Genomic DNA, 16,969 nt, shown 5'->3' with positions numbered 1-16,969 from the left:
CACACACATAAAAGAGCCAACGTTTCAAGTAAAAATATGAGGAAATAATGTCCTGATGCCATACTTTATATATGGAACCATGCGACTTCTTCGCCCTGGAGAAATTACTGACATTTTGGTAACGTGGACACGCCGGGTCATGCAGAAAACGTGATAATTGGAACAAGAGGAACTCGGTATCATTCTCTTGTTCGACTCCAGAGAGGCGTAGCTTTATGATACGTTCAGATATAAACCAACAGTTTATCCACTTCTGATAAAATGTTTTGTTTTTTTTAATAGATGTTAGTGAAATAAGAAAGAGTCAAAGCTTCCAGACAAAAAAAAAAAGTGTTATAATTATGTTATAGTTAAAACCTGATTTAACTTCAACATGGATGAGGTTGCGTGTCAATGTGTTATGCGCCAAGAGGCCCATTGAATTCGACATCAGCCTGCTTTTCTTTCTGGGTGTGCTCCCACAGCCTTTGATCAACCAAGATCATCTGCAAGGCAGCAGGTGTTTAAATTTATTTCCCTAGCTAAGGAGCTTCAACTACCCGGGCTAAGGAGCAACCAGGGAAATCCTATGCCGAACTGGGAGTCGAACACTTAGTGAGGTTGTGACAGAGCGTCGCATGACGTTTGCGGGACATGTTCTCCGACAAAACGAACTAAGCATACCAAAAATGTGATGACATGGATGCCAATACGAGGAAATCGCAAACAGGGACATTCTCGTATAACTTGGTGCCACACTTTCATGAAGGACCTCAGAACAGTGGACACCAGGTGGGAAGAGGTTTCAGACATTGCCAGTGACCGATCTTTGTGGAGACAGCTTGCCGCCCAGTGCGCCGAACGGTGCGGGAGGACCTAAGTCTAATTCACCATTAACAAAAAAAATATATGAGAAAGCATCTTTCATTTTAAAATAAGATAATAACAAGGTTACAATGACAGTTTGTGTGGAAACACAAACTCACAATCGGCCCCCAAAGTGGTCCACTCGGGCAGGTAAAAAGTCAGGTTTCAGTATTTTCAAAAAGAACATCAGAATGAAATTATATCAAAGATAAAATGACAGAGAAGAATGGAGAAAGAAGGTTGACAGATCTTGTGTGGTGCCCCAGCGGTACAGCAGACCAAAGAATAGGTGAAAGTGAAGTTAGATGTGAACTTGGCCTAGCTGATGTCTTATAATAAATATCTAATTGTTATAATTGTCAATCTCTTATTCAAATCCTCAAGAAAAAAACATTTCCGTAAAAAAAAAAAAATTTCCTTAAGTGTTTTATGGCTGTAGGTCATCGCTGCAGTTCACGCGATAATTTGAAAACCTACTTATTAATTGTTGTTTTAAATTATGTCCAACTTATATGTATACTAAATAGATTTTTTTTCTCTTTAAAAAAAAAGTAGACATTTTTTTTTTTGTAAATGTAGTAGTTAGTATGACAGAACTTACTTAACTTGGCAATACAAACGAAAAAAAAATTTTGACAAAAAATCTAAAACCATTTGCATAAATGTCTGTATAAATATGGTAAATGGTCATTTCCCCTACTAAAAAAGCCTCCCGTGTTTGTTACTATTAATAGTGAATATTAAAAGTGGTGTATTTTTTTGGAAAAAAAAAACTGCTTGCATAAGTGGTTTAAAAAATTAGATTTTTCGCTTTCAGAAAAGAAAAAAAGTAGCCGTTGCATCAGAACTTTGAATGGTCTAAAATATTATGATGTCGGATTTTCTTTTCTAGTTTACGAGATCTAAACGGGACGGACGGACGATATTCCACACAAAACTAATAGCGTCTTTGCCCCTTTCAGGGGCCGCTAAAAAAACGTAAGCCAGCATAAAAAAAATGTCGGTTTTGTGATAACCTACATTATTATACAGAGTGTTAAAAAAATATTAAAAAAAAAAAAACTTTGCAGAAGACACAAAATTGTGAAAAAGTTGTTCTGCTTCTTTCCTGCACATAGTTTTATTGTATTGGAGAATACGAATTAGCATTGCTTGACAAGGATTTGTTTAGTGATACATTTTGAAAGGTTTCATGGTCTGTTTAAGTTTTCCAGCGGCAAGCCGCCATTTACAAGCACGTGACGAGTGAAGCAGCAGAATCCCTTTCTTTAGTTACGATTATTTAAGATGTCAGCACTCGGCAGTGTCACGGGTGTCAATGTCAGTAAGTACAAGCAAATCATCAGCAATATTAATAGATATATTATATAGATGAGAAAGAGAGAGAGAGAGAGAGAAAGAGAGAGAGAGAAGGAATCTTGGTTAAGCGAATGTATAGATCTACTAGACTTTGTAATCTTGCAATGACAGGCTCTCTCCCTAGACTTTGAAGACGGTGCGCAAATATTCCTGAACATTAACTCTTTCTCTCCTAACCGACGATACAAACGTTGATTCCATCAGAATGTGGTAAATAATTACGGAGAGAAAGAGTTAATTTATGAAACTCTTGAATCAACAGGGCACACATGCAGAAATACTCAAAATAAATATTTTCTAGTTCTCTTGCCAAATTTAAATGTATTTCTTTTTTTGCTTTGAAAAATTATAAGGGTCAAACTAGAGTGGCCAACGAGCTAGTAATTATATCCCAACGATATACATCAACTGTCTAATTTCTACGAAAATCGTTAGAACCGTTTTCAAGAACCGAGTCCAGGTTTCACCCAGAAGGTTTTTGTTTCCACGCAGATGTATAGTAAATAAAGATCTGCAATATACAAGGAAAAACTAACTTTCGACCCAAATAATTTGCTTGTTAAGAGAAGATAAGCAATATCGACCATTGGGAGACAAATTATCTTAAGGATACTACAGAGTATTCTTATCTTTATTAGTATTAAAATGCGTGTTACATTTTTGCGATGTTTTGTCCAATACGAAAATTAAAAAATTAAAAACATAATTACGCTTATTATAACTGCAAGGAGGGAGGGGGGGGGGGCTCCCTCTCTCGTGCCAGCTTCTTATTGCAGAATTCTAGACCTCTGTCGTGTGAAGTCCACGTGCTCAGATCCATCATGTAACGATCTCAAGAGTCCATGTGACATTCAACTCGGGAGGGAGGGAGAGGGGTAGAGGGGGAAAAGGGGGGGGGCTCCAGAAGGCGATGTTGAACGAGCAAAGAAAACTCGTCTGCTAAGTTCAAGGCCATTTCTGTTTTGTTGACATTCCGTCAGATAAGGAATAATCTCGGATCGATCCGCTCCTTAACGAGACTATTAGATTGAAGACTGCTCGAACATGGCATTTATCTTCCTCGCGGAAAACTGGGATTCTGGGTCGAACCATGGCTGTAGCCTACATATAGTTGTCTATAAGATCGATCCGAAAATGTTAATGCGTTCTAATTATAATATAATTTTTTTTTTGTGGTATTCATCATCATTTTCTTCTGAGTTCCCAGTTTTATATTGGAGGGTCATTATGACTAGTCCTATATCTGGGATGAACTGCCCAGTGGTCTCCAGATCAGGAAGCTCTTCATAACGTTTTTCTTCTAGAAGGGTGTTTTGAGGCCAGCGTCTTGCTCGGGCCTCTCGATAGCGTATGCAGCTTTGAAGGACATGGTCGGCAATCTCTGGTGACGCTCCACAAAGTTTCATTAGTCCCAATGCTTTAGCTTCAGGGACATTGGTTGCCTCATTCTGTTGTACCTTAACCCTAACCCAGTACTTTTTATTTATAAGCCTATATTTCTAAGTGATGTTCATGGAAAATGGTTGGAGGGGGGTGGGGGCGGATAGAGTTTCTTGCCCCGTGCGTACGTTTTGCTAACTACACCTCTGGTTGGTCATATCGGGAGTGCGTGTAACACGTATCATTTTTCTTGAAATTCGGATGAGAGCTGGTCCTTTCTTTTTTTTTTTTTTTGGGTGGGGAGCAAAAGGGAGGGGGGGGGCTTTCCTATTCACTATATGGTAGTAATGACAGAATAAACGAGAAAACATCCCCAGTTCAATTCACTGTAGCTCCTTCTATATGTCTGTAACAATACGTTGATATCGAACAGACAGCTAGAGGAACAACAACAACAACAAAAAAGGCTTCAAAGGCACACGTCGTTAGAGGGAACCCGGTTGGCTCTCAAGTGCGAGTTTTTTAAATGTTGAAATTCAGTTATGATTTTTTTTTAATTTAATTTAATAGTTTAAAATAAAGTGAAAAGAAAAGTTCCCCTTTCAGAATTTGTGTAAAGGTCATCTATTTCTGTGGCCCACGGTTAACGAGGGTGTCATGTGGCCAGCACAACGACCAACCGCCTTTACTTTTCTCCCAACGAATGCCAGGTACCCATTGAAGCTGGGTGGACAGAGGCGCACTAAAGATCCCGAAATTAAAAATCACAGTCTTCACCAGGATTCGAACCGGGAAAGCCAAGCGCTTTACCGCCCAGCCACCGCTCCTCCATAGTTTAAAATACTAACTTTTAAGGAAATTCTCCCTTAAAAATAAGATATTTTAATGCATAAAAAAGACGAAGATAGAGTTACCTTAGTGTGCATGTTTATAAAATACTCATAAAGCACGGAACGGGTTGCCTGAATCAGCCAGGAAAACCAATGACTTAGCAGAGTTTGTCTCTTATCAACATTCACAACTAGATTAGCACATCGATACGCGTAGGACTTAATTATATTCTTCCTCGTAGGATTGTCTGTAATGAATCATACAAGATGGAATCAAAGACTCCATCAAACGAAAGATGTTAAAATAGTATCACGACAGCTGGAGAAGATCAATATTTGAAGAGTTGAATAATTCAATAGAAGTTTTAAGAACATTTTTTTCGCCCAGTCGTGCTAAGTCCGGATCTACATGCCTATTATAATTTTTATAAACTCTGGTAGATGTATACATTTACTTAGCCAGGATTTTTTTCTCAAATTAAAAAAAAACAGGAGGGGGAGGAATAGGAGGGGGGTAAAAAATGTTCCTTTTTTTTTTTTAAACAAAAATCTAACATTCATTAGTTATTCTTCCTCGTAGGATTGTCTGTAATGAATCATACAAGATGGAATCAAAGACTCCATCAAACGAAAGATGTTAAAATAGTATCACGACAGCTGGAGAAGATCAATATTTGAAGTCAGCAAAGGTTTGCACTATTAGTCTACAACGGTTTTGCATACAGTAGAACGTCGTTTATTTAAATGTCGGTTATCCGGAACGTGAAATATCCGGACTGCCTTTTACATTACGGTATCTAAATGGTCTTGCTGATGTGAAGCGAAAGGGTCATAGCTTATTACTTTGAATAAAGGTAGGCTACTACGTATAACGCTTTGTTCCCCTGTATATTTTACTTTAATTTTTTTTTATTTACGTACGGCGCTATACCCCCGTAGGAATTTTCTCGATATTGTCGGTGAAATTGACCGTTTATAATATTCTCGGTTATCTGGAGAGACTCTGTTCCATACTGATCCGACTTTCTACTGTATAGTGATCTTTCTATATTGCTATAAAAGCTTATGAATAGAAGGAACAAGTATTAAATTAAAATAAACAGACTAAATACGAAATTCTATTTGTACAAAAAATGTATGACACCATGAAAGAACTACAGATTTATTTAACTCTTTCTCTCCGAAATTAATCTCCACGTTCCGACGGAATCCATCATTTTGCTCATTTGTATTTTGTTTCTACCCTGTTATGATTAAGCTTGAATAACTTTGACGTTAATTATTGTCATGAAATGTTTGATTTGGTCTAGAATTAAAGAGGAATGCATGCTCTTTTTTTTATAACACAAAGTCAAGTTTATACAGTCAAACATTAATTTTAATTGAGGTCAAATCAACGATGGTATCGTCAATCCGGAGAGAAAGAGTTCAAAGCATTTTAAAACAAGGGAGAAATGCAAGTCAATGTGGACACAATCGAGAGGAGTTAAAAAGAACTAGAAGAACATCTGGACAAGACAAGAGGCAAAGAAAGCATTGCTGCAGATGTAAAAAAAAAGTCGATAAAATATCAGTGCTCTAGCGCTAACCGTCCGCTCGCACACGCTTCAGCCAAGCACGTGTTTGTGGCGCTGCTAGGGGAAAAAAGTCAAGATCAAGGACGTCTATGGAAAACAATTATTTTTACAATTCCGAGTTTTAATGATTTATTTCAGCTTCGTGACATAAAGTGTCTGTCGGGAGTCTCACGTTTTTATACAGCGACTCCCTTCAGCGATACAATTCTTGCACTACAGTAGACCGGTGTTTCCCAAACTGTGTTCCGCGAGGCCTGAATAGGTGTTCCAAGAACTACTGGAATAACTAACTAGCCACTAAGTGTATTAATTTCTCTTTTTAAAAAAAAAATATGTTAAGTGTTCCGCTAAATATTCATAATGTGCGAAGTGTTGAAATGTTCCGATAAGGCAAAAAGGTTTGGGAAACACTGCAGTAGACCACAAACCAGAGTTTCTACATCTGTGGAGCGCGGCCTCTTAGAGAGGCACGTAGTACTGACAAAAGGGGGTGGGGGCGCATATGTTTTTGTTATGTGGATACAAAAATGGAAGGGAAGGAAGAAAAAGTTTGAGAAACATTTCTATCTAATATATAACATAGAATGTAAGGAGTATTATGTATATATGTTTTTTTTTAATAGAAATCACAACCAGCGCTTTATAAATTAGACTTCTATGTACTTCTCGATGACGACAAATGATCTTGTAACACTCTGACCGAAAGTGGGATGAACAAGTTTTTAAATCTTTCTGTTTTAGTCGTAATGGAAAGGAGACGACCACTTGGCTGCCTGGCCGTGCGGTTAGCGCTGGACTGTCGTTCGGATTTATCGACGGTCGAGGGTTCAAACCCTGCCCGCTCCCATCCCCCGTCGTCCTGCGGGAGGTTTGGACTAGGAAGTAAACTATCTTCAACTCTGAAGGAACATCCGAAACATGTAAAACATTTTACAAAACTTCATTCAGATCTAGTTCCAGAGACAAACTGTTAGCTCATGATTACAATACTAATATGATCACTAAATGTGTCGTAATTGTAAGTCCTTGATCAGCCTTGTACTTTTTTTTTTTCAAGCTATAGTCACAAATGAGCAAGAACGTTGCCTTTGTAAATCTCATGCATTTCACATGAAGGAAATTCATAAACAATGATCATTTAACAAGAAAAACATTAAAAATGCTCTTTTTTTTTGAGACAACACCTCCTTTATATACACCTAATAGAGCGATTTTTTTTCTCTTAATAACTAATGAATATTAGATTTTTAAACAACAACGATGGAACTCTAAAGACGTTACTCGAAATTTGACAGTTGATGTATTTCTTTGGGAAAAGAATTTCTCTCTGACCGGCCACACTTGCCAAATATTTCTAAAACTAAATTTGGTCTTGACCATCTTTATCTTGAACAGACACCACGCACGTAGGCACTATTCAGAGTTGAATAATTCAATAGAAGTTTTAAGAACATTTTTTTCGCCCAGTCGTGCTAAGTCCGGATCTACATGCCTATTATAATTTTTATAAACTCTGGTAGATGTATACATTTACTTAGCAAGGATTTTTTTCTCAAATTAAAAAAAAAACAGGAGGGGGAGGAATAGGAGGGGGGTAGAAAATGTTCCTTTTTTTTTTTTTAAACAAAAATCTAACATTCATTAGTTATTAATGAGCAAAATAATTGCTCTTACAAAGGTCAGCTGTATCAAGGAGGAGTTGTCTTGTTTTTTTTATTAAAGTATTTTTTATTTTTTTTTATATTTTGCTTTTTCTTTTTTCCCCCCACAGGTTTGTTAACTCTAGTGGAATTGAAACTTTCTTAGATGACTCACTCAATAGCCTGCGATATACTAAGAAATGAAGACTAAAGCCTTAAGCTAATCAAAATGAACAGACTACCATCTCTAAGTCATCAGATGTCACAAAGTGCTAATTATCAGTGGTAGAAAGTGGGATTTTTTTTCCCCATAATGTGAATCTCGGGAATTTTATTTTTTTTTGCTATTTTTTTAATCCAGAGCCAAAAAAGGTACAAGATGGTTCCTTGACTTATCCTAAGGCAAATATATGTGGACTAAGTCTATATTTGGCTAGATATTAATTTATCTATCAGAAAAGAAAGACAAAAAAGACATAACAGAGATAGAAACAAGATAGAGCTCCCCCCCCCTTTTTTTTTAAGGTATAAATATATGTTTTGGTTTTTTTTAATAATGATGAATCATCATTTAACAATATAGACATTGAAACGCTTTATATAAAATAAATATTGCAATAGTTTGCAACAAGAAACAGATACATTCTAATTTTCTGTAGAATTCCACATAAATAGCACAAAGAGAGTCTTCTTGTTGTTTTTTTTTTTTGTTGTTTTATTTTAGACTGGTTCATAATGTTTTTGTACTTTTACATATAATCAAAACGTCAAGAAAAACTATGGGTCCTGTTGAAAATGTCACAAAACAAACACAAAAAACGTTGGGTTTGTTTGTTTTTGGGTTTTTTTGCAGCAGTTGGAATGGTTTTATCCTGGTTTGAATGTTTATGTGCTTGATGGAATGATTGCGTAGTTTTGTTATTTAATCAACTATCAAACAAAACCTAAAATCAATCTAATCGTACACCTAAGATGGTGAGAAAAAAGTTGTTTAAACTGCAAATGTATAAACAAGTTGTTTAAATAGTAAATGTATAAATAGGCTGTTTTGAGTGTAAATGTTAAAATAAGTTGTTAAAAAAAAAATGCCTTACCTTCACACTCATCACTGGGAATGTAGACATCCTCCACCAAGTCACCAAGGATGTATGTCACACCTGTGGGCTCCATCATATTCCACTCCATTTTCTGTCTTAGTGTTCAAATATTGCAGCAGAAATTTTTTATCTTTTAAAACTGTTTCCAGTGAGGAATGAAATCACTTTTGTATTTAATTCTTAAGCCTTAATTATCACAGGTTATAGCAGTGTGTATGTTTATTAAATTACAAGTCATTTTTTTTTATCTAATTAATATTATAAAATGTTTTCTAGATGAATCTACATTTGCTGTGGTCATGAAACTCTGAAATTTAAAAAAAAAATATGCATTAGAAAATTCAGATTCAGTTCATATTTATATTATGACATGTCATTAAGCATTTAGAATTGTACATTGTGTCAATAATGAAGATAGAAATCTTGTAATATAAAATAAAGTTTCAGTACATTTATTTTATGACATGTCATTAAGCATTTAGAGTTTTACACAGTGTCACTAATCAAGATAGCAAGCGTGTAATATATAATGAAGATTCAGTTCATATGAGACATTTATATTATAATATATCATTAAGCCTCAACATCAAAATTCACTGCACAAGATCTAATTAGCATTAAAAATAAGAACATAAAATGCATAAAAACTGATAAAACAAAATTACTTCCCTTAATTTGTTACTTCAGCAAAAGAACACCTAAAGGGTTAAGTACTACAAATAATGGCTCCCATGTATAGAGATAATTTTAATACAATAATATAGCTAAATATAAATATGTAAGGTATAAAAAAAAAGGTAATATTACAGTTGCTTTCTAAGGTTCCCATGTATTTAGATTTTGATTTTAGATTTTCAGGCACATCGGCACAATTTAGGCCATGATGTGCCCTTAGCACTTCAGGGACTCACTCCTCTGTTCAAGAAGTCGAGTAGGAAGCTATACAAGTTACTCTTTAAGTGCTAACATAAGTTTATAATTCAGGTATTACATTTTTGTAAATAAGGTAATAAGAATCTCTTGTATATACATATATAAATATATTTATTTATTTATATTTAATTATTTTATTTATATGGACAATGTCCCAAATTGACTATAATTAATTTTTAATTAAATGTAGCAATCAGTCCTACTTCCCGATAAAAGTTAAACCCAGTACCTTCTTAGGATCCATGCTGTCAAACTGTGTTTTAAGGGTGCTCAAATTAAAATATTTCTTTATAATGTCCTGGTATCTGAGGCACCCAAGTATTGAGATAATTGTAATACAATAATATACAATTTTTACTGTCAACAGGTTCAAAGCCACTTTTATAAAAGTAAAAATAAACATGACATTATGGTGCACTATGTAGATCAGTCATTACCACTGATAATACAAAGAAAAGATAAAGAGAACTAAGCCCTGCATACTGTCATGCAGCCTTATCTTGTCCAAATGAAGATGGACAATCCAAAATAAAGTTAACTGGATTTTTTTTTCTTTCTGAGAGACGTGTATACAGCTTCTTCGCCAAAACAGAATCCAAACAAAATGCTAGGGCTGTCTTTATGAATATCCTTCTTCTTTGAGGGAATGTTCTTGGACTGCTCTAAATGTTTACACTTTTGGGTTTCAGAAAATGTTCCTGAATTTAAAATCAGAGTCACTGTGAGTAAACTGTAGGGAAAAAAATCTTTTTAAGTGTGAAGTTTTTTTTTACTGCTTTTTTTTTGTTCTACATACAACATCATTGGCATAACTAGGGTGGGGGAGAAGAGGGGGGAATCTGAAAATCCCTCTGAGACCCCACTTGAGGGGGCCCCCAAATAGTGTTTTTTTACATTAAAAATTAAATAATATGCAAAATGAAGGCACCCCCAATGAGGTCAAGCTCCCGAGCCCCCAAACGATGGAAAATTCCTAGCTACACCCCTGTATAACATGATGAAGAGAGAATTGGACAAGAAACTCACAGCAATTGCAGTCAAGACCGCCAACGGCCCAACTGGTTCACCTTCACTTTTCCTTTAGCCTAATGGACCCTTGAGGCACCACACAAGATCTGTCAACCGTCTTTCTCCATTCCTCTCAGTCTTTTGCCTTGGGTAGGATTTCATTCAATTACAGGCCTGTCCATTCTTTGATGTTGTCATCCAATCCCTTTCTCTGTCTGCCTTCTTCTTTTTCCTGGTACTGCTCCCTAAAAGAAGTTCTTTGCCAGCCCTGAGGACTTTGTGATGTGCACACAGAATTCAAGTTTACAATTTTTGAGAGTGGTTAGCAGGTGATCGGGGGTCCTAATTCTGTATTAACCCTGTTTCTAATCTCTTCATTTGTGATGCAATCCTTGTAAGTGATTCCTATGATTTTTCAGTAGTTTCTTAGTTCCATGGCTAGGATCCTCTACCCGAGATCTGCAGTCAGCGTACAAGTTTATTAATTTGCACTTTGCGGCGGTTTCATATTTAACAAATCCTAATTGGTGAATTGTCTAGTCATTATTGTGTTGTGCGTCTGATGTACAGGTATATGAGTAACAAGGTAAAGAGTTTTAAAAATCCAAAGTCAATTTTTGACAACTCAAAAAGTAAGTGTTTTACCACATAATTTATACAAGTTCCATCAAAATGAAGAAGTGTTTTTGTCCTATTAATGTATTCACACCAGTCAGGTGTGTCTGCTCCATAAATTATTTCTGAACAATCCTGTCAATACAGCTGCTTTCTTGCTTAGTGCTATTTAAAGTTGAGCAATTCTTTGAAATATCCATTTAATCCTAGATTAATATTACATTGGTCACCATTATCAAAGACATTTGTCACTTATAATTATATGGTGGGTTTAAACTGTAAATGGTTGTTTATTGACTAATACTTACATTCTACTTCATTAGCCCCATAGGGTATAATAACTCTATCACTCTATCTAGATCTAGACAAATGATATTATTAGACATAGTCTCGTTATTGATATTAATCAGATCTAGGTCTGAATATAATAAATTTAATTAATTTTAAACTATTTTAAAGTTTAAAAAAAAAGTAATGTCTAAAGTACAGGTACTAGATCTAGATTTCTAGATGACAGATCTTAGATCTATACTGATTACTGATAATCTACACTTCAGTATATCACTCTAGTCTATGAATATGAGTAGCAGTGTATGCCGAGTATGATGATTGATATATCATATATGATATGATTGTCCATTATATTGTCTATGAATATGATGTCTATCTTAAGTCTAAGTTAAACAAGAATCTAGATCTAATATCAAGATCAGATCAATATCTATCAATATACAATATATACTAATTTTTTACTGTACTTACTATATAGATCTATATCTAGTTAAATATATTATATAATATATGGTAGATATTTAATATTCTTAATATACTGAGTATATACTATATTGAAAAATATTGACTATATAATATATTGTCTATATTATTATACTAGACTTTAACTAGTATTCTATATACTAGATCTAGATCTATATTATATAATCATATATTAGATGATCGTAATTATTATATATAAAAAATTACAATAATAATTAATTATTAGAATCTACAAGTACAAATAGATGGTATTAAAAACTATTGATAGTGTGATACTGATACCACTGTCCTGTCACTGATAGTGAATAGTGTGATAGTGATAGAATAGATTCTAGACTTTATATCTCTTATTCAACTTATTATTTATACTTAACATTGACTAGTCCCACTAGGCCCTAGGGTATCTGGAAATTTAGGCACCGGATAATTAGGCACCGGATATTTAGGCACCCGGAAATTTAGGCACCGGATATTTAGGCACCGGATAATTAGGCACTTTTTGACAAGGCGGAAAATTAGGCACCGGATAATTAGGCACTCTTTAATTAGCGACCTTAATTTTGAAAGTAGTTTTAAAATGTTAACGTATATGTTATCCTTAAGCTATGGGCTATTGGTGACGTTATAAAAAAAATAGCAACTTTAACGATTCTAACTGAATTTTCATGATATAAAAGAAAAACTGACAAAACGAGGAAAAAAATGACAATCGTGACAATGTGTGGAAAAAATGACTGCGGATTAATAGTCATTATAAAATATAGACCTCACAGGATTCAGGGAAGGGGAGGTAGAGTTGATTCTCTTCTCATTGCTTCCAGACCTTAGCCCTTCCCCCTCTACGCACTCCCACTAAAGGAGAGGATTTGTGGCGGGTAGATGTTGAACTAGGTCGTGAAAATGACGCAATGAGTCTCAAGGCTACACACTGGAGTACAGGGAAGGGTACAGCATTGAACATAACTGCTAAAATGGAAGTCTGGAGAAAATTGTCTTCTTATAGTGGGAATGGAAATGAGCAGGGTGGATTTGCGCGAGTTACTTATAGGAATTAAATATGTTGATAAACTAAAGCAGTATATATATTTTATAATAGCATTAATATCTATTATCAACACTCCTTCTTTTCTATTGTTAATGGGTAACCCCTTTAGGAAGATCTATTGTGGGAGTGTATAGGTGTGTTACGTCCTTCAAATGTGGTCATTAACTTTTATTGAATTAATATGTAGATTTATGTAATATAATATTTATATAAATAGCAATGGAAATCGCAAAACGGCTAGAAATTACGATAAAATATAATGTTTTGAAAATTTAAAAAAAAGTTTATGGAGAAGACAGATGAGTTAAAAATTTAAATATCATTTTTTTTTAATATTGGTCTCTTATTAATACTTATTCTGCTTATAGAAGATTGTTGATGTTCCAATTTAACCCCGCCTTCTCTATCATAAACCAAATATATTTACTACAATTTTCGAGAAGGTATGATTCCTCCATTCCTTTTGTGTTCAGTAGGCCTACCTTATACATTCAGAATGAAAAAAAAAAAACGACAAAAAAGGTTTCATACACTCATTATTAAACACACACACACATATTAAAAAAACAAAAAACAAAAAAACACTCGTTTCCCTAACTTTCAAAACTGCCAATCAAATTTAACTATCTTCATTTCCCTTATATATATTATTATTTTTATTACTGTTCTTATTATTATGATGGTTTGAACAGAAATGTGTCTACCAAAGTTTTTGGAAGGCCTCTAAAATATAATCCCCAGACTTCCATTTGAACACCTTTGTGTTTCCATACCCTTTAGTCCAGTGTGTAGCCTTCAGATTCACTACGTAACTTTTACGACTAAGTTTACATCTACCTGCGAGAAATCCTCTCATTTAAGTGAGAGTGTGTGCGCCCCCCCCCCCTCCGCTCCGCCCATCCCATTTTAAGAGTATGACCCCTCCTTTTTCCACAAGCAGAGGGCGATTGCGATTATATTTATCACCAACACTCCCCGACATAGTAAAAATATTTTATAATACTTTTTAATCCTAAGTATTTACATTAGTAACTAAATATTTACACAATTTGCATAATCATCAATTTAAAAAAACTCACCAGTCAATCTTAGGGGTTGGTGATGGACGGAAGCAATGAGCGGAGAATCATCTCTACCTCCCCTCCCCTGAATGCTGTGATGTCTATATTATATAATGACTCAGGAGTCATTTTTTTCCACACATTCTCATGATTGTCATTTTCCCCATTTTGTCAGCTTTTCTTTAGTTAGAATCGTTATGGTTGCTATTTTTTTGACAACGTCACCGATAGCCCATAGCCTAAGGATAACATATACGTTAACATTTTAAAACTACTTTCAAAATTAAGGTCGCTAATTAAAGAGTGCCTAATTATCCGGTGCCTAATTTTCCGCCTTGTCAAAAAGTGCCTAATTATCCGGTGCCTAAATTTCCGGGTGCCTAATTATCCGGGTGCCTAAATTTCCAGGTGCCTAAATATCCGGGTGCCTAAATATCCGGTGCCTAAATATCCGTAAATACGCGGTGCCTAAATATCCGGTGCCTAAATTTCCTAAATTCAGGCCCTAGGCACTGCCGCTACTAGTCATCACTAATGACATGTCTAGTCTTATTTAACTTATTCTTATTTTAACTAGACTAGAAGACTAACTTACTAAGTCCAGGTATTGAGGTAACTAACTATTTATAATAGAACTATCACTTAGTTACACTTAGTATGTCTATCTAGTTCTAATCTATCTACCATTAGTAACCCTGGCACAAGAACGTAGAACTAGACGATCCAATATTGAAAATAAATGAATATTTTGACGTCAAGTCGACAAGAGTAGATTTTCATCTAGCCAACTATAGATTTACTAGATATAAGTAAGAATGTAATCTTGATCTTCAAGATCAGTGCTGTAGTGTAGCAGACAACTTGGGAGATACCCGGATGTAAACAAATAGGCCTAATGTAATCATCCAATCACAGAATTCAAGGTTAGGGCCTGACTAGATGTATGTAGACCTAGATATATAGTTGACCTAGATTAGGCAGACACTGTAAAGAAAAAACAACACAAGACTACCAAACACTTTAGTTAAGCTAGATCTTCTAACGTTTTTTTTTAATTTTTGCTTTAGGTAAATGAATATTTACTCTGGTGAACATTTCATCGTTTACCAAATAGATCTAATTCTGCCTGTTGAGAAAATAGATCTAGGTTAACCTACCGATCGTTACTCCTAACAATGTTGACACGTGATCTCTAGGTCACGTTCACGCTAGCAGTGAACTACACGTGTTGTGTTGCATAATGCTTGTTTCATCGTGTGCATTTTAAAATTAATAATTGTTTGTGCTTTATGTCAGCGGTTCTCAACTCGAGTGAACCTATCCCCCTCCCTTGTTTGTTACTGGGTTAGAAACGAAATAGATAATCTTACGAAATACCCATATCTAAATTTAGATGTCGTGCAAATCTTTATGAGTAGATCTAGTCCTATATATCAGTAGGCTATGTTGAATGAAAACGATGTTTTTTTTTTAACATTTCATGAGATGAGATTATGAAAAACGCGTATAGATCTATTTATAGCGAGGGGGAAAAAAGAAACATTATATTTGTATAAACAAATAAATAGAATTAGGCGTATTGATTCGACACAAGATCGTTGACATGTTGAGAAAAAAAAAGCAAATTTATTTTTACATTGTTTGTTTGTAAAATGTTTTATATGTTTCGGATGTCCCTTCAGAGTTGAAGATAATTACTTCCTAGTCCAAACCTCCCGCAGGACGACGGGGAATGGGAGCGGGCAGGGTTTGAACCTGGGACCATCGATAAATCTGAATGACAGTCCAACGTACAAACCGCACGACCAGGCAGCCATCCTACATTTATAGGCTACTTTCCGTGTAATAATTTTATTTAAAATGTATTAAGTTTTAGGGAGAAAATAAATAGAAATAAGAGGTGTTTTCTTTGTTGTTGTTTTTTTTTAGTCCTAGATCTATAGACCAATATTAAAAGTAGGCCTACTATAAAAAAAAAAACAGTAACGCTCGCAGGGCCTATAGTTCTTCATATAACTGGAGCTAATTTCAAAATCATTTGCCTAACATTAAAAATTAATTGAAGATTTAATTTCAGTTAGAGAAATAATAGCCTCCCATCACCAATTTCCTCTGGAGGCTATTATTAGGACTCAAAGCTTATACAGGATTCGAACAGCACGTCTTATCAACTATCTGAAGTGCTTAGCAAATAAACATCATACGATCAAGCAGTAATCCATCCCTTGACATAAGTGAGCATAATTATTCCCATAAATCAGTTGAAAAGTAGTCTGTAATTTTTTGTTCAAAATCGATAATGTCTATAGTAACATAAGGGGAATATTTAGAACAAAAATCTCATTGTCTTATAAATTACAGACATTCCGTATAGAGGTCTTATAAGTATGAAACTAATACTATCATAAATAATCACACGAATAGCTCATCAACTAAGCATAAACACTTTTTTTCCTCGGTTGAACAAATATAGATTTAAATCTAGTTGTTAAACATAAATTCTATAGGCCTTAAAAACAAAAATGACCATACCTGAAATTATTCCCTTCATTTCAAATTGAAGCTTTAAAAAAATGGGTAGACCTATAACGGCTGAGTATGACAAGTCTTAAAGCAGTCTAACAACAAGAAAATTTAATAATTTCCCTCCGTAATTACAGGGATTCGCGGCGCATACGAGCTAGAGCCCTGCCCACTGGAACCAGCAGGTGAGTTACCCTGATGCTCGCAAGACGAAAGACAAGAAAGGGAAAAAAGAATGGAAGCTCCCTAGAGGCCCTTCTGCTATTAGTACGGAGGGGGGG

The 16,969-nt window shown here is 35.0% G+C and overlaps 1 protein-coding gene across 4 annotated transcripts in view; it reads right to left on the bottom strand.

Annotated features, from left to right (window-relative positions):
- Positions 1–16,836, bottom strand: part of LOC106050768 (protein timeless-like) — a 59,973-nt gene extending 43,137 nt beyond the window's left edge. The window contains exons 1-2 of one of the 4 annotated variants that reach the window (XM_056011850.1): positions 16,698–16,836; positions 8,727–9,036 (exon numbers count right to left, since the gene is read on the bottom strand). In XM_056011850.1, the coding sequence (XP_055867825.1) occupies positions 8,727–8,817 (91 nt within the window). In that variant the 5' untranslated portion in view covers positions 8,818–9,036; positions 16,698–16,836. Of the gene's footprint in view, positions 1–8,726; positions 9,037–14,849; positions 15,051–15,248; positions 15,267–15,322; positions 15,468–16,697 lie in introns of those variants that run through there. The other 3 variants (XM_056011849.1, XM_056011851.1, XM_056011848.1) reach the window with 3 other exon arrangements.
- Positions 16,837–16,969: the final 133 nt, after the last annotated feature.

This window comes from Biomphalaria glabrata, chromosome 15 (assembly GCF_947242115.1).
Source record: "Biomphalaria glabrata chromosome 15, xgBioGlab47.1, whole genome shotgun sequence".
NCBI lineage: Eukaryota > Metazoa > Mollusca > Gastropoda > Planorbidae > Biomphalaria > Biomphalaria glabrata.
Note: the sequence above shows the minus strand (reverse complement) of the source record. Positions and strands in the feature narration are given on the sequence as shown.